This window comes from Macrobrachium rosenbergii, chromosome 23 (assembly GCF_040412425.1).
Source record: "Macrobrachium rosenbergii isolate ZJJX-2024 chromosome 23, ASM4041242v1, whole genome shotgun sequence".
NCBI classification, from domain to species: Eukaryota; Metazoa; Arthropoda; class Malacostraca; order Decapoda; family Palaemonidae; genus Macrobrachium; species Macrobrachium rosenbergii.
In genome coordinates this window covers 25,668,495-25,688,494 of record NC_089763.1, presented here as the reverse complement: position 1 = coordinate 25,688,494, position 20,000 = coordinate 25,668,495, and the positions used below count along the sequence as shown (strand labels likewise).

The window sequence follows — 20,000 nt, the reverse complement described above, 5'->3', positions numbered from 1 at the left end:
TGCTGGTTGTTTTTGTGAAAGGAGAGTCGTTTGCTGTTTGTTTTGTGAAAGGAGATTGTCTTTGTGAAAGGAGTGTCGTTTGCTGCTTTTTGTGAAGGGAGGAGTCGTTACCTGTTTGTTTTTATGCAAGGAGAGTCGTTTGCTGTTCATTTTTGTGAAAGGAGAGTCGTTTGCTGTTTGTTTTTGTGGAAGGCAAGTCGTTCGCTGTTTGTTTTTGTGAAAAAGAGTCATTTGCTGTTTGTTTTTGTAAAAGAAAAGGAGAGTCGTTTGCTGTTTGTTTTGTGGAAGGAGAGTCGTTTGCTGTTTGTTTTGTGAAAGAGAGAGTCGTTTGCTGTTTGTTTTTGTGAAAGGAGAGTCGTTTGCTGTTTGTTTTTGTGAAAGGAGAGTCGTTTGCTGTTTGTTTTGTGAAAGGAGAGTCGTTTGCTGTTTGTTTTGTGAAAGGAGAGTCGTTTGCTGTTTGTTTTGTGAAAGGAGAGTCGTTTGCTGTTTGTTTTGTGAAAGGAGAGTCGTTTGCTGTTTGTTTTGTGATAGGAGAGGCGTTCCAGCATCGAGCACAGTCTCCAAGGAATTCTTGAAAATATCGGCGAGACAAACGGAAACAATTAACTTAAGTCTCCTCGACAGCAGGAAATTATGCCGTGGATTTTAAAGTGTTCCAACAACTTCTTGGAACTCGACGCTAATTTAGAGAAGTGCTTCCTTGCCCCAAAAAATTTAAAAAATTGGAATGATGTTTTTGGGATGCTAACAATAATATGATTAATTACTTTTTTTTATCTTTCTCTCTCTCAGGTACAGTATGTCAAGCATATGTGTCATTTACATATTCCAGTAATTAATGTGCATTTACAGGACAGATGTTGCATGCATATTTATAAAAAACTTACATAAATAATAAATATAAATATATGTATATATACTTATATATATGTGTGTATATATATATATATATATATATATATATATATATATATATATATATATATATATATATATATATGGAGAGAGAGAGATAGAGAGAGAGAGAGAGAGAGAGAGAGAGAGAGAGAGAGAGACTTCAAGCAGGGAACAACTGTTGCAAATTTTCAGTTTGTTAATTTAACGTTTCGACGCCATTCTTTAGTAATGTTCAAAAGCTAAGCATGCTCAATGACAAAAGAATAATAATCTTACAATTATAATAGCTTACGTCAACGCTATAGAAGTAGTAAGTCGACACAAATACAGCTTTTGTATGCAAGAATTAATTCATTTTTACAAAAGAGAAAATGACAGATACGTACATTACATATCAGTATACATTTTAAAGCAAAGTTCATTTAGCAAGTAAACAGAACCATATTCCTACAATGCCATTCTCTCTCTCTCTCTCTCTCTCTCTCTCTCTCTCCAAACCATTCTCTGTTCACCTATCATCCCTCACAGTTTTACTCTCTCTCTCTCTCTCTCTCTCTCTCTCTCTCTCTCTCTCCTCTCTCTCCCCAAAACATTTCTGTTTACCTATTATCCTCACACTTTCCTCTCTCTCTCTCTCTCTCTCTCTCTCTCTCTCCGTTCACCTATTATCCCTCACAGTTTAAGTCTCCGCCAAAAATGAGAGCGAAACTTAGGAAGAACCCTTCAAAAATCTCAAGTTTAAAAAAGAAAAAGTGAATTTAGTTGAGTGCTCGCCAGAACTCATTTGATCGGAGCAGAAAAAAACTAAATAAATAAATAAATAAAAAAACAGTGCATTCCCTTTTCCAAACTTTCCCGTCGCTGCTTTTAATTTCCCGTGAACTATTCACAAAAAAAAAAAAAGAGGAAAGCGTGTCTATTAGCAAGACCATTTATCGTTTAAAAATTTCATCGTTTGAAAAAAAAGGGAAATTTCAAAAGCTGACTGATTAGTTCTCGTGCCTCGTCTGTAGAAGTAGCTAAAAATGTTTATTGGTGGGTTGATTTCTTTGTTTGCCTTTTTTGTCAGAAGGGGATTCCCCTATCGACAGTCGTCACTTGAAAGTTATTTAGAACTGAACTGAATATAGAATTTAGGCCAAAGGCCAAGCACCGGGACCTATGAGGTCATTCAGCGCTGAAACGGAAATTGACAGTAAGAAGGTATGAAAGGTGTAAGAGGAGGAAAACCTCGCAGTTGCATTCTGAATCAATTTTTAGGAGAGGGCGGAAAGTAAGATAGAAGAAAGAGAATATGAAACGAGGTACAGTAAAAGGAACGAAAGGGGTTGCATCTAGGGCCGAAGGCATGCTGCAAAAACCTTAAGTAATGCCTACACTGGCGGTACTATTCCCCTACGGGGCCAGAGTACTTTAGAATATTCGGAAATGTGGAAAGATACAATCAATTTGTTTAGGCTATATATCGTTATACCCTTTATTTTCTTAAAATATTAAATGAACGCTTATATAACTCATCTGAAATGGAATGATAACTATTTTTCATTACAGGCCAACCCAGCCTATTCTTTTTCTTGACGCTCTTATTCGATAAACATTACAAAAGTTTTGTAACATTAATAGTTACAATACTGTAGGTTTGTAAGTTTGCTGAGGTGCAAGAAAATACATAATTCAATATAAACTTCTTTTCAACAAGAGCATATATATATATATATATATATATTACCCATCAAAGAACTATTTAAATCAAAAGAACTATTTAAATTGTTCACGACCATAACTGGTGGAAACTGGAAGGCTTACAGAAACAAAAGAGCGTACTTGAAAATAAAAAAATTAAAACTTTTTTTTAACATTTTAATTTGACTAAGATATAGCCTAAACAAATATAATAGATAACGAACAAACGTTGGTAATGCTAGTTTTATTCAAACCGAAGGCTTTACTGGTGAGTAAATTTGAATTTTAAAAAAGGTTAACAGGTAACAGTAAAATAATTATTATACTTCTTTTTATTTGCTTTATTTTTCTTGCGGGGGGTGGGGGTTAAGAAGGGAGGTGGTCAATGCAAACATATTTCCAATTCTCTGAAAGCTATTTAGAAAGACCACTTGAAAGAGATTTCATGGTACTTTAAACCAAAAAAAGCTAAGTCATTGATAAGGACAAGTAGCATCAAGGGAAATAATTATACTTATTTGTATTTTTTTCATTTTGGGGGTTAGGGGAGGGTATGGTCAAGCCAAAAAATTTTCCAGTTTCTGAAAGCTATTACCACCAAAATCTCATAACTTATTCCTGTAACTCTCAAACTTAACATATGCATACCTCATAAGAATTAAACATACTGGATAACTCGTCACGTATCTTATTAGCCTCCTTCCTTAATTATCTTTCCTCGTCACTCCCTTCTAATTATTTTCACGGTCGACGTTCATTAACACTTCTTTCAATTAAAACAGATTGGATTAATTTTTCCTTATCTTTTCTCTTATCTATGTTTTCTCGGCTTCAACTTCGTTTCCTTAATTAGGACTAAATTTGAATACGTGCTTTATGCTGAATTTATTTTGATCTTCACATCTTATTATAATCCTGGCAGACGTGTGCAGCCTCTCTCTCTCTCTCTCTCTCTCTCTCTCTCTCTCTCTCTCTCTCTCTCTCTCTCCCCTCTCTCTCTCTCTCTCTCTCTCTCTCTCTTGTAAATAAAACTTTTCAAGAAACATTACAATGCACCCTAAGCCACTCAAATTATTAACCATATTTATAACAGGGTAACAGTATAATCACAGGCCTATACATACGTGACATCTCTCTCTCTCTCTCTCTCTCTCTCTCTCTCCTCTCTCTCTCCTCTCTCTCTCTCTCTCTCTCTCTCTCTCTCATAAATAAAGCCTTTTCCAGGAAGCACTATAATGTATCCTAAACCACTCATTCAAATTATTCATTGTATTTATAAATAAAAAGGCATATAATCACAGGTCTACACATACGCAACCCCTTCTCTCTCTCTCTCTCTCTCTCTCTCTCTCTCTCTCTCTCTCTCTCTCTCTCTCTCTCTCTCTCTCTCTCTCATAAATAAAAGCTTTTCCACGAAGCATTATAATGTACCCCTAACCCTTTTGTATTTCTGAACAATAACAACCATTGAAAGTCAACTAATGATTACTTTTATCTAGGATATAATTGCGCCACATATCCATTCAACCCTATAATTAAAACTCTTAACATGTATATTATTTTTTTCAGTAGTGAGTGCACGTTCCTTATGGGAATATGATTTTAATTAATGCCTAAAGATGATTTACCGTGTGAAAGGGATAACTTTAAGGGATTTCTTTGTGTCTTTGTTTGAATTAGCTTTCTGTAAACTGTCACATATATATATATATATATATATATATATATATATATATATATATATATATGAGTTTGTATGTATATGTAAAGGTGTGTGTGCGCGTGTGTATATAGGTTAAAGTGTGCGTGTACATATATATTTTAAGTTATTAATTCTCTACGTTGGTCATGAAATTCCTGTGAAAATTCCTATGTTAGAAATTTTGGACTTCATATCAAATTTGTTGTAAGCTTGAAATAATGATAAAGTAATATAATCAAAACATCTATTAAGATCATTTTTTACATTAACTCTCAAAGTTTACAGATAGTTTCCTTGGAACTTAATGAGCAATGTCCTGGGTCAACACTCTTGTGGGCCTACTTATATTCTTATTTGAATTTCAAAAAATCCGGAATAACTTTCAACAGGGCATATAAACACAGGTCATACACATATGCAGCCCCTTCTCTCTCTCTCTCTCTCTCTCTCTCTCTCTCTCTCTCTCTCTCTCTCTCTCATAAATAGAGCCTTTTCCACGAAGCCGATTAAAAGCAAATGGGGAGTTTTCTTATGACAGCTTTAGGCTAAATGTTTCTTACCATAAGAACAACCAATATACAAACATGATACGTGACATTTTTCATTAAACTTTTATATATAGCTTTCACATCTAACTCTCTCCGTTTGTGTTTGTTAGGAATAAAACTAAATGTGACTGTTTATTAAATAAACAAGCGTTCGAGTTAAAATCATAAAATGAGTAAAAAGAAGAAACTCCGTATATATAAAGAAAATCTGTATAACATGGCTGCGTGTACACACCCAAAAACTTTTCATCACAAGATAAATCCCATCACATTTTACAAATCCAAAGAAATCCTATCAGATTTTACAAATCCAAAGAAATCCTATCAGATTTTGCAAATCCAAAGAAATCCCATCAAATTTTACAATCCACAGAAATCCCCATCAAATTTTTCATGTCCTGAGAAATCCCATTAAAATTTTGCAATTCCACAGAAATCCCATCAAATTTTACAGTTCCAAAGAAATCCCATCAACTTTCACAAATCCAGAGAAACCCCACCAAATTTTACACGTGTGGATACCGAAAGCACATTTCTGCAATTAAGTCACAGCCCTGTATCTCATGACATCGATATTCCCTTTGGCTCCTGAGAATGGGCTGGAGATACGACATCGAAATTCGATATTATACCCCAACTGCATTAAATCGCAGACATCTCTTTAACGAATGATTTACTTGGAACAGCAGGTTACTCATAAATTCCTGAAGATAATTGTGAGAATTCGAAAGAGGGTTCAACTGTTAAGGCACACAATTGACTGAATGGGGAATAAAAATTAATCCTCACTATTGTACAGGAAATGTTAAATATAGATGACGCAAATAACGCACCTTCATATATAACTAGTAACATATTTGCTAGTTTAAGTCTAATTTTAAATATATATGATTTTCTTTATTAAGTGGTGCACAAATGCAAAACCACATACGCATACACAAACACAAACACACGCACACACATAATATAAATATATGCTTTTTCTCTTAAAATGACATAGTTCTATGAAAAAAAAAATTTTTACTGCTACATTTAACCTTAACTAAGTAGGCGTGGATAAGTCCCCTTATCAGAAACTAAAGGTATTTATATATACATATATATAAAATATATAAATTATAATATATTTAAATATATATTGTATATCTATATATATATATATATATTTTATATATATATATATACATATATATATATATATATATATATATATATATATATATATATATATATATATATATATATATATATATATATATATATCCTATGCCATATATTGTTATTGGTACTTGATTTTTTGTAGCATCTACCCTAGAAAGGCGCAGTTTTTTAATAAAAATAAGTCTGCGGTCTATGCCAACCATTTTTAACTAACCGCTTATTCCAGAACAAATATTTTTAAGTTCGAGATGCAATACTATTTATTCTTTGTACAACCACTTTCATATACGACTACTGAAATAATACACTGCAATAATAAAAACATTTTTATGGTTCTTCGCCAACAAGGCAAGTCATCAAACGACTTATATACGTCAGGTTATTAGTTTTCTGTAAAAGAAAACTATTGTGCCGACTTTGTCTGTCCGTCCGCACTTTTTTCTGTCCACACTTTTTCTTTCCGCACTTTTTCTGTCCGCCCTCAGAACTTAAAAACAACTAAGGCTAGAGGGCTGCAAATTGGTATGTTGATCATCCACCCTCTAGTCATCAAGCATACCAAATTGCAGTCCTCTAGCCTCAGTAGTTTTTTTTTTATTTTATTTAAGCTTAAAGTTAGCCATAATGTGCTTCTGGCAACGATATAGGGTATGCTACAACCGGGCCTTGGTTAAAGTTTCATGGGCCACGGCTCATACAGCAGTATACCGAGACCATCGAAAGATAGATCTATTTTCGGTGGCCCTGATTATACGCTGTAGCGGCTGTACAGAAAACTCGATTGTGCCGAAGAAACTTCAGCGCATTTTTTTTTTTTTACTTATTCTGTATCGAAACGGAACTATTGTTTCACGTTGCGAAATGGAGAGGAGCAATATTCCAAACATCCTAAGAGCCCGTAAAAGGCGTGTAATAAACTCACAATACTGGCAATGTTATCGACGATATTACTGGCTCCGTTTCAAGGACTGTCCGGAAATCTAAAAGTGGATTTAGAAGTTGGAAACCTCGGCCTCCGACCTCATCGAAAACAAGGTCAAGCGTATTGGAATGGAATGGAATATAGCCTATAGACCAAAGATCATGCTCTGGGACCTACGAGGTCATTCAGCGCTGAAATGGAAAATGAGAGTAAAGGTTTGAAAGGTGCAACAGGGGAAGAAAACCTCGTAGTTGCACTGTGAAACAACTGTTAGGAGAGGGTGGAAAGTTAGATGGAAGGAACAGAATAAAACCGGTGGTTCAGTAAAAGGAATGGAAGGGGTTGCAATTAGGGGCCTAAGGAAGGGACGCTGCAAAGAGCCTAAAGTAATGCCTACAGTGCACCACATGAGGTGCACTAAAGAAATCTTCCACGAATCGAAGATCACGGATATAACCATTGTGATGTGTTTCATAAATTCCCCGAATGCAAGAAGAGGAACAGATGTATGTTTATTTACCCTCTGCAATATCATAAATGTGGATTGCCTATAAAGTAACTAACTATTGGAAACAATATAAAAAGCTTAATTATTGGCCAAACCAATATAAAAGCTTAATTTTGTTGGAAGTTAGAGAGAGAACACCAGAGAGAGAGAGAGATAAGTAATCCTCAAAAGAAACATCTTATATTTTGTGTATATCAAACAAGCAGAGAGAGAGAGAGAGAGAGAGAGAGAGAGAGAGAGAGAGAGAGAGAGAGAGAGAGAGAGAGAGAGAGATAATATCCTTCAAAGAAACTTATCTCATATTTCGAGACCCAATTTATGACAACATGATTAGGCCTATATCAAAACAAGCAGGGCTGAGAGAGAGAGAGAGAGAGAGAGAGAGAGAGAGAGAGAGAGAGAGAGAGAGAGAGAGAGAGAGAGAGAGAGATAATATCCTTCAAAGAAACATTTCATATTTCGAGACCCAATTTATGACAATATGATATATCAAAACAAGCAGGGCTGAGAGAGAGAGAGAGAGAGAGAGAGAGAGAGAGAGAGAGGAGAGAGAGAGAGAGAGAGAGATAATATCCTTTAAAGAAACATATCTCATATTTCGAGACCCAATTTATGACAACATAATATATCAAAAGAAGCAGGGCTGAGAGAGAGAGAGAGAGAGAGAGAGAGAGAGAGAGAGAGAGAGAGAGTAAACTAAAGTTCTTTATTTTCGTTATAACCTATATTGATGCTTGGAAGTCTACTAGATTAATTTTTCTATCTTTATCTTTAATCATAATCTGTGTGTGTGTGTGTGTGTGTGTGTGTGTGTGTGTGTGTGTGTGTGTGTGTGTGTGAGAGAGAGAGAGAGAGAGAGAGAGAGAGAGAGAGAGTGGAAAAATTTTCATACGCACAAAAACTCATTCGGATCTAAATCTAGGATAATAACATCCTTTGAAATCGTATTTACTGAAATGATTACGAATTCTACAGCCTCAGAATTACTGTGCATGTATTAGGTATGGTCAAATAAACATAAACATAAGATATAAATATTAATTTTTAACTGTGTGGTTTATCTTTCAACAGCATTTACTGATAGGTTATATGTTATAAAGCGTTTGAAATATTGTGCGCGCATTACATATGGTCAAATAAACATAAAATAAAACATTTCATTTTTAACCATATGTGTTTGCGTTCATGCAAGTATGCTTACATTCTACGAGAGCGCAAATGACTCCATTTCCTCATAATAACATTTTAACTGCGCAGTTGTGCTTTTCAGGGAAAGCGATTAGATTTCTCAGACCCTCTGTATTCACCCTCCATTGCAGATATTTCAAGGTAATGTTATACTTAACCTAATTTCAGGGGGAAGAAAGAAAGACACTCTATCTTCGTTAACAGGAACATAAAGTTATTTTAGAATCCCCTCATACCTCTCTGCTTCATTGTAAAATGAGATGCAGCTTGGCAAAATTTAGCGAAATTTGATATTTGAAGCAAAATTCGGGTGGGAATCCCACATCTACGGAACTACAAATGGATTAGTTATATATATATATATATAATATATATATATATATATATATATATATATATATATATATATATATATATATATATATATAAATATATATATATATATATATATATATATATATATATATATATATATATATATATATATATATTCAGCAAAAATAACGTAAATTGGACTGGAACTGGAATATAAATTTTAGTCTAAAGGCCAGCGCTGGGACACATGAGATCATTCAGTGCTGACACGGAAACTGAGAGTAAAGAGGTTTTAAAGGCGTAACAGGAGAAAAAGCCTCGCAGTTGCACTATGAAGCAATTATTGTTAGGAGAGAGTGGAAAGCAGGTTGGAACCTGGAGAAGATGCACGAAGGTGCAGTAAAAGGAAGGAAAAGGGTTGCAGCTAGGGGCCAGAAGGACGCTGCAAAAGAACATTAAGTAGTAACCTACAGTGTAACGCGTGAGGTGCACTGATAGCACTACCCCTTCCCCCCTTACGGGGAAGAGTACGTAAATGACGCGTATACATGGCTAAAACGAAATGGAACATCACCAGCAGAAAATGGATAAAGGAAAAGTAAAAAAAAATAGATATTTTTAACACAAACTAACGCAGGATACAACTTCAGTCCAGCCCCGAAGTTTTGATATACAATATTGTTAAGAGAAAATCTGGTAATGTGAAAGTTAGACGACCAAAGTTCCTCTGAGGGATAGGATTTAATTACTGCTAATGTTTTATGTTGCTGCGGGAATACCTTCGGATCGGAGTTAGCGCGTTGCTATATTTTGCTTATTGCAGTTGCAGAGGTGGTTTTGACGAATTGTTGTTTGTTACTGTTTGTTCATAGGTATGATTAATAAATGTATATTTTGCGGGTTTATTCATTTCTTAATGTGTATATGTTGCGGCTTGTTCATTATTATCGTATCTATATAGTCAATTATCTAATCATTTCTAGGGTATTTATGATTCATAATTATTTATCTATTCGTAAATTTTCTATCTAATTAATGAAACAGCATTAGGTTTTATTATTATTATTATTATTATTATTATTATTATTATTATTATTATTATTATTATTATTATTATTATTATTATTATAGTAGTTGTAGAAGTGGTAGCACAAAAAGGCTGATATCTATTTCAAATACTTTTAAAATATATATAATTTAAGATCATCTCTACTCTCTCTCTCTCTCTCTCTCTCTCTCTCTCTCTCTCTCTCTCCTCGCAATCCGGCGTCCATTTCCCCGTCAACTTTGCCCTTCTTCGTGCAATAAATCTTGCTCCACTGAATTCATTTCGGAGGCTTCCAAAAGGCCTCGTTCAGTAGATAATCCCTTGCCTGCAGGAAACCAATAATACGTTATTGCCTCCTCGGGACTCTATAAATTGCGTTCACTCGGCTCCTGCATTGACTTGACAATTATCCCCTACTACTTATGAATCGTTGCGTTCAGCGGATAATTTTGTGGAATGCGAAAAGCAGTTTCGCCTCGTCTTTTGTCAGTCACTAAATCCTTTTAGTGGCTTCGTAACGACGCGATGAAGTCAGTGACCTCGTAAAGATGTGATGGATTCGGTGACTTCGGCAAAGAGAGATACATTTCGTGGCTTTATAAAATACTGATCAATTCTGTGGATTTGTGATAACGAAATAAATCCGGTAACTTAGCGAAGATGCAATATTTTATACAAGACCTCTTAAAATGCAGATTAAATTCTGTAATCTCATAAAGATCTCCTGCCTTCAAGGGCTGCTTGAAGATGCAGTGGGTTCCATGATTATTATTATTATTATTATTATTATTATTATTATTATTATTATTATTATTATTATTATTATTATTATTATTATTATTCAAGCATCTAAAGAAAATGGTGTCCATTTCAAAGAAATAACAAAAATAAACGGAAATACAGAAAAAAGAGATCAGCTATTAGAAAGAAAAATTAAACTGACAAGTTAATATATAGGTCTAAATAGATAAAAATGTAAGTAAATTATTAGCAAATATCAAATAAATTAAGCAACTTGGAATGATATGATGTATCAATTTACATAGATAAATACGCAATTTATGAAGGATTCATGAAAATGAAAGATATACACGACTTTGTGAGAATATGATAAATTCAGTTCCACAATAAAGATTATATAATTCAGGAACTCTGCAATAAATTTGGCGTTTCTGAAAGATGCAAATTTAATCAATTTAATGTTATAATAAATTCTTTTACTCTCATTATTTGTAATAAATTGGTGACTCTCCAAACACATATCCGATGATTATTAGAATCTACAAGTAATTCAGGAACTTCTAAAAGATAAAGAAAATGTAGGAACTTCACTAAAGCTACTGTAATCACATAGAGATATCGTATGTTCAATGGATTTACAAAAATGTAATACATTCACTCCATTCCTAAAAGTACAACAAATCCGATAACTTCATATAGACAGGAAGGAGTGGAATATAGAATTTAGGCCAAAGGCCAAGCGCTGGGACCTATGAGGTCATCCAGCGCTGAAACTGAAATTGAGAGTAGAAAGGTTTGACAGGTGTAACAGGAGGAAACCCTCGCAGTTGCACTGTGAAAAAAATGTTGAGAGAGGTTGGATGTCAAGATGGAAGAAGAGAGAATATGAATGGGGTTACAGTAAAAAGGAATGAAAGGGGTTGCAGCTAGGGACCGAAGGAACGCTGCAATGAACCTTAAGTATATAATGCCTACAGTGCACCGCGTGAGATGCACTGACGGCACTAACCACCCTTCGGGGGACTTCAAACAGATACAATGAATTCAATTATGAAAAAAAAAAAAAAATCTGCAACACTAAGCTTATAAATTCATCATAAATACGATAAGTTAGCGAAAATATTGTTCCCCGATCTCGTAAATATAACACAACTGCTCAAGTTCGTAAAAATATTATTAACTGGGCTCGTGAATATATTATCATAAGGCATGGAATTTATAAAATGTAGGCCAAAGGCCAAGACCTGGGACCTATGTGGCCATTCAGCGCTGAAAGGGAAATTAAGAGTAAAAGGTCTTAAAGGTGTGACAGGAGGAAAACCCCGCAGTTGCACTATGAAACAACTGTTAGGAGAGGCTGGAAAGTACGATGGGAGAGAGAGAATATGAATGGAGGTACATAAAAGGAATGAAAGAGGTTGCAGCTAGGTGCCTCAAGAAAGGACGCCGCAAAGAACCTTAATTAACGCCTTCGGTGCATCGCGTGAGATGCACTGCCGGCACTAGGCTACCTTGCTGCGGATTTATTATCGCAAGTATATAAGTATTAAAACTTCGTGAAATATTAAGCACGGAATAACCCTCAGACGACGCGAGATATGAAAGAGGTAAAATAAATACGCTTAAAATGCTTTACGGTCCAACTTACCGATTCAGCGCTGATCAAACAGGCTAAGGCCACCGCCCGGCTATAGCGAGCAATCTGCATGATTGCATTAAGAAAAATGGCTCGTTGCAACATTCTGCACCATTTATTAAGCTTATTGCAAGTAATCCCAGAGATTAGGAGAGACCTGAGCTTCTACTGCTCCGCTTTGGTCTGAAATATATATGCAGCGATATGAGGTTCTCCAGTCAGGGAGGGGGGGAGGTTATATATTATTGGTGTTTAATATTAACACGCGTTTCGCCTGCATAATTCCTCATCGGATGGTATACTAGGAGTTGGTTTAATCGCAACTGTTCTTCTTTTTTTAAAGTCATAACTTGATTTTTTTAAATCATGGGTTGATTACGATCAGCTGATGAATAGAAAGGTGTATCTTAGTGGCTGCATTTGTTATTTATTACTTTGACGTAATCGGCTTTATTATTATTATTATTACATCATTATTATTATTATTATTATTATTATTATTATTATTATTTATCATCATTATTATTATTATTATTAGAATTAATATTATTATTATTATTATTATTAAGAATTATTAAGAAGAAGAAGGAAGAAGAAGAAGAAGAAGAGAACAACAGCAATGAGTAATAACAGATAAGGAATAAATCGATTATATATTTCACATATACATATATATATACATACATATATATATATATATATATATATATATATATATATATATATATATATATATATATATATATAGAGAGAGAGAGAGAGAGAGAGAGAGAGAGAGAGAGAGAGAGAGAGAGAGAGAGATAGATTAGATATTATAATATATTTATATATACAAAATATATATATATATATATATATATATATATATATATAATACATATATATATATACTATATATATATATATATATATATATATATATATATATATATATATATATATATATATATATATATATATATATATATATATATATATATATATATAAACTAACTAAAAATAAATCACTCGTTCAGATATCCAGGGTTAAACTTAAGTCGTAAGGAGATAAAATACAACAAAATAACAATAAGCAGAAGTAAATGAATAATAATAATAATAATAATAATAATAATAATAATAATAATAATAATAAGAAGAAGAAGAAGAAGAAGAAGAAGAAGAAGAAGAAGAAGAAGAGAAGAAGAAGAATTACAAATACACCTACAAAAACAAGAAACTCCCCATGCCTAAACCCCACAGGTGTCCCTCTTGGCAAACGAATTCAAAGGACACTATACAGCAAAAAAAAAAAAAAATGAAAAAAAAAGAATTAAAAAAAAAAGAAGTGGAAGAGGGAAGGTTCTCGCTGACGAATGCTTTTAGACTCGCAGACAGACCGACATGGCGTCACTGACGGGAACTGTCGCTGAACTCAGCCTGGGCCACTTGGCTGCAGAAGTTCAGAGCGCCAATCCTTTAGCCAAACAACGAACCCAGTCTGAACTCCGTAGCTTGTAGGGATACTTCATGTTACGCCAACAAAGTGACTAGGACTGCTGGAGTTTAGATATAGGTACTGATTTTAGTGTTGTGTCAGCTTCAATGGATTTCATGTTGCTGGCGGCTTTTATTTCTTGACTGGGATCTTTATTAGATAGTGACCCCCAAGAGTTTTCGGTGGTCGTTATCTAGGACTAATATTTCTCGGGGGTCATTATCTTTATGATACAGTCTTTTGTTTATGTTTTTACGGTAATCCCCCGACGGGCTTGTACTAAACACGCCGCAAAGGTGGATACATACCTGGTTAAAACCCTTGGGGGTCACTATCTAGGAAAGATCCCTTGAATTAAAGGAAAGAAGCCCAGTGTTTTTTATCTGAATGTTGCATTTTGGCAGATTTCTAAATAAAGACTACATGTTATTTTACAAAATACTTTTAAGAGAATTTCTATAAAATGATTGGTTGGATGTGACGCACCATTGCTGAACAATTCACCTCACATCGAAATTGAAAAATACACAAAAAAAAAAAATCAAAGCAATGAGTTAGACATACCGCATGTAGTGCTGCCCTTATTCAAGAAGGTGGCTACATGTGGAAAGCAAAACTGGAGCCTAATCTGGACATTGGATTTAGGTCAGAGTTGGATGGACTTGGAAGAATGTTCCAGAGCATGACAGTCGATTAAACAAAACTGTCAGAGAATTAATAATAATGTACTGTAAAGGAAACAAGGATCGTCATCATACACGTGGGCTAGTGCAAGCACACACGTATACATACATACATACATACACACACATTATATATATATATATATATATATATATATATATATATATGTATATATATATATATATATATATATATATATATATATATATATATATATATATATATATATATATATATATATATATATATATATATATATAAGGAACTGCGTGTGTGTAAACATTACTGGTTATTGCACTGAATGTTCCCAATCTGTACTTGCGTTTACGTCACTCCTTTACAACAAGCATAAACACCGACATTCCGTTTCCGCGTGCCACATATATTGTTAGCGTGTACATAAAACGAAGCCTAGGCCTTCCCTTTAGTATCCGCGTTTAGGCCTATCCCTGAGGGACAACATGTCGCCAATTTATGTCCCCGGAGCACGTGTGTTGTTGGTTATTTACACTACTTCTTCGCACTTCACTTCAAAGAACGGGGAAATGAGATACACGGAAAACAGAATGGAAGGTTTATCAGTTCTCTTCCTCCAGTTTAACAGAAACCTTCACAATGGCTTAACCTACTCTGTATGTGGTCGTTCAGCGTTGAAACTGTGGCGTAGTTTAGTTCCATTTTCTCTCTAAATCTTAAAGACACTTTCTCTCTCTCTCTCTCTCTCTCTCTCTCTCTCTCTCTCTCTCTCTCTCTTTTACATACACAAATTGATAACCATGTGTGGGGTAGTTTCATTAAATTTTCTCGTTCAATCTTAAAGACGTACTCTCTCTCTCTCTCTCTCTCTCTCTCTCTCTCTCTCTCTCTCTCTCTCTCTCTCTCTCTCAAGAAGCTGGCATCATTCCTATGTAGTTAGTTTCTCCTCATCAGAGAGAGAGAGAGAGAGAGAGAGAGAGAGAGAGAGAGAGAGAGAGAGAGAGAGAGAAGAATTAACTGTAAAACCACCTTCATTCCACTTCCCCTTTTATGTAGCAAACAACCCTTGCCACTCGATCAATTTTGCATTGTTGACCGGTAGCTAATTCCTTCACATTGTATTCTCCCTCCCTTTAAACTGGCTTTGTGGGATTACAAAAGCAAAAGGGAGTCACTTGATGCCTTCAAAGACAAGAGAAGAAAATAAACGACTTAGCACAAGGGGTCTCTATCACCTATATTATCAAAAATAAAAAAAAAAATATTAAAAAAAGCATACTACACATTTCCTTTCATCGTGCCATGAAATTAAACAGCCTGCGCTGAAAACACACACACACACACACACACATACACATACACACACACAAGCACATATACACACACACACACACACACACGAGTGATGCCGTTAATTCATATTAGCTCTGTCGAAACTAAAGTTAAAGCCGTCGTAAAACATAATGAAATTTCAGCACTAATTACAGTAGGAAAAACTACATTAACCAACTAAATAACAATTGTACAAATCCCAAGACATCCTTTGACCAATAACTAAGATTCGGAGAAAGAAAAATAACAGATCCCGTTTTTTTTCTTTCTTTCTTCAAATCTTCAACTGAAAACCTTTATAGACGGAGTCAACAGACTTCAAATCCGAGAGGGCACCAGTGGCAAATCAGCCTGCAAGGAGAGACAAGTTATAGGAAAGGATGATGAATAAATAAATATAAGGGAATAGAAAGTAAAACCGATAAACCTGAAATTCAGGAGACGTCAGCAAAGAGCAGGAATGACTTTGCTCCTCGCTTAAATATTTGGAGATGATTCCACAAATGCACTTTGCAAAATATCCCACAAGTTAGTTGTAGCGAAGATGCAACTCTTAGCAACTGAGTAGTACTGAACCCACATACGTTATCAACAATAAAAGCTGTAGTGGTGAAGTAGTAATTTAACACCTGAAACTGTGCAGCGGATCTGTTGCCACTACACTGGAGTTATAGAGAAAAGTTTATACTATTTTATAACCCCCCAAAAAACACTGTTTTGCGCAGTGTTTTTACCCTGAATAAACACTCCTGCGAAATGTATTTTATATCCAGAATAAACGCAGTTACGTGAAATGTTTGGCCATAAATTAGGATTATAGCCAATGCATTCTAAAAACTAAGCAAATGTTTATTATTTTTATAGGCCAAATAAACACGACTAAGGACAGATATATAAGCCATATTTGTTAATGCTTGCGTGAATATTATTACTTATAATATTACACTGCAATAAAAATAAATTATTTGTAATGGAAAAAAATAACATAATAAATATTTGTTATATATACCTATATATACTGAATAGATTTATAAAAAATATATATATAATAATATATATATGTGTATATATATATATATATATATATATATATATATATATATATATATATATATATATATAAATAAATGAATTCATTCAAAATACATAAATAAATAAATACTCAACAACTCCCGGTAACCATAAATCATTCCTGAATATGAACCCCCACCGCCCCAACACCTGGCCTCCTCCCCTCCTCCTCTAACGAAACATTACCTTCGGAGGATATCGTATTTGTCCTCCGAAACAAACTCTCTCTCTCTCTCTCTCTCTCTCTCTCTCTCTCTCTGTCTCAGTTCCAGCGAACTGTCCTCGGACTTCGGAGTTCGTAACTTGCCTCTTTGGTGGGATTGGAGCCGAAGTTAGTACAACCAGTCCCCCTCCCCCCTTCTCAAACAGGATTCAAGTTTGTGGTACGAAGTTTATTAGTGGGGCTCGACGTCCCCCAGTCATACAAGGTTTCCCTTCTGGTCAGGTGTTTTCATAATTGGGAATTCACGCCTGTGTTGTGTATATTTCATCAATTTTGATGGGACGTCCCGTAACCTTTCAAATCGACAGAAATTTATTATATATTTTATCGAATACTGAATATAGAATTTGGCCAAAGACCAAGCACTGGGACCTATGAGGTCATTCAGCACTGAAACGGAAACTGACAGTCAAAGGTTTGAAAGGTGTAACAGGAGGAAAACCTCGCAGTTGCACTATGAATCAATTGTTAGGAGAGGGTGGAAAGTAAGATGGAAGAAAGAGAATATGAAAGAAGGTACAGTAAAAGGAATGAAAGGGGTTGCAGCTATGGGCCTAAGGAAGTTACGCTGCAAAGAACCTTAAGTAATGCCTACAGTGCACCGCATGAGGTGCACTGACGGCACTACTCTCCTACGGGGTATATATTTATTGGTTTAGACGTGGCGTGCCCTAAATTTTCCAAATCGATCGAAAAGTTTATATTACTTTTTACTCCCAGCTTTATTTTGGTCTGTGGCTGCAATTACTTTTTGGGGGGCTCTTTAAAAATAAGCATTGCAACGTGAAACAATAATACTTTTTATTTGGGAGAATAAAGCATATTGTATCAGTTTTGATATAACGTTCCCTAAAATTTTTCAAATCGATTGAGAAGCATCAATTTCTACTCCCAGTCTGTGGCAACAATTACTTTTTGTTAGGCTATTAAATATAATTAATGCAACATGAACCTATGATACTTTTTTTAGAAATTTCAGTATTTGGAAGAATAAAGCATATATTTTATAGGTTTAGATGCGACTTCTCCTAAATTTTCATAATCGATCGAGAAACATCAGTTTTTACTCCCTGCCATATTTCTGGCTCTGGCTACAGTTGTTCACAGTCAGAATCTTCGTAAATATATTCAGTGCAACAAGAACCTATAGAACCTGCTACACACTTCAGCATTTGGAAAAATACAGCATACGAAAAGTTAACTTATATCTTTAAAATGCCGGATATGTAGAGTTCTAACAAGCAGATCAAATGTAAATAAGGCTAGCCTATATTGCTTGCAAAATGAGCAGTAAACAGAACTGAGAAAGAATATTTTTTTCTTAATAGGGTAGCAGAAATCATGGTGGAAAAATGAACCTCTTCTTATGCTACTGTGAACGCAGGGTTGAAGAGGAAATAAAATACCTTGTTACTGAGGTATGGTAGTAATGTTTACATAAAAACACACCATATATTTTGTTCCTCGGAACATTTGGGGGAAGAAAATCGAACTGTATCGAAGTCACTAGGTATTGTATATAATTTCTACTTGGAAACCGCCTACGTTTGAAACTCCTGTGTGTGTGCATACATTCCCCTTTTACCTAAATGCATGCAGCCTGGGTATATTTTGTATATACTGTCTTATAATTTCTGTATAGAAACCAAACATACACATGCCTACGTTTGAAACTTGTGTGTGTTTATACATTCCCCTTTTACCTAAATACATGCAGCCTTGGTATATCTTGTCACTAGTTATTATAATTTCTGTATACAAACCAAAAATACATGCAGCCTGCATATTTTTGAATATAATGAAGTGTTTAGGTATTATACTTTTTGTATTGAAACATTTGTATGTTGTGTGTACATACATTCCACTTTTACCTAAATACATGCAGCCTGGGTATATTTTGAATATACTGAAGTCACTAGGTATTATATTTTGTGTATAGAAACCAAACATCAACATGCCTACATTTGAAACTTCTCTGTATGTTGGGTGTGCACATATTTTCTCTTTTACCTAAATACATGCAGCCTCGGTATATTTTGAATATACTGAAGTCACTAGGTATTATACTTTGTGTATAGAAACCAAACATCAACATGCCTACATTTGAAACTTCTCTGTACGTTGGGTGCACATATTTACATCTCTTTTATTTTAAATGAAGTCACTAGGTATTACACTTTGTGTATAGCCATCAACATGCCATTTGAAATATTTTGACATATCTTTTTGTATACACTGATATTTTGCTGCTGTTGTTGCTGTCCGACCCAAGAAAACTGGAGGAAAAAAAAACGCTCTTGTGTCTCTGCATACGAAAACCTCAAGTTCTCGTGTTTATCCCGGAGCGAAATCTCGCTAAAAAACAAAGAGGAACTTGGGATTACCATATAAATAAGGCCTTGAAATGCGCACTCGAGCGGATGCAGATGTTTCGTCGGTGGCAAGGGAGAAGGAGGGATGGATTTCGAAAATTCCTAAACATCCTTTTCGGAGCGGAGTCTCTCTCTCTCTCTCTCTCTCATATTTCTATATATATATATCTATATATATATATATATATATATATATATATATATTATATATATACATATATATATATATATATATATATATATATATATATATATATATATATATATATATATATATATATATATACATATGTATATATAAAAGAGAGAGAGAGAGAGAGAGAGAGAGAGAAGAGAGAGAGAGAGAGAGACCTTGTCTATGTGAAAGTATGCAAAATAATTTCTTTCATTTACTGTATAATAAAAACTGTTGCATTAGAGAGCATGTATTTCAAAACCCCTTTTGTGAGGAAAACTCTCTCTCTCTCTCTCTCTCTCTCTCTCTCTCTCTGTCTTCTCTGAGGTTTTACATGACAG

General features: G+C 34.5%; 1 protein-coding gene across 1 annotated transcript in view; it reads left to right on the top strand.

The window, feature by feature from the left end:
* Positions 1 to 13,732: 13,732 nt before the first annotated feature.
* LOC136851048 (uncharacterized) overlaps positions 13,733 to 20,000 on the top strand; it is a 16,911-nt gene continuing 10,643 nt past the window's right edge. Inside the window, exon 1 of the mRNA XM_067125017.1 lies at positions 13,733 to 13,845. Coding sequence (XP_066981118.1) covers positions 13,733 to 13,845 — 113 coding nt within the window. The remainder of the gene's footprint in view (positions 13,846 to 20,000) is intronic.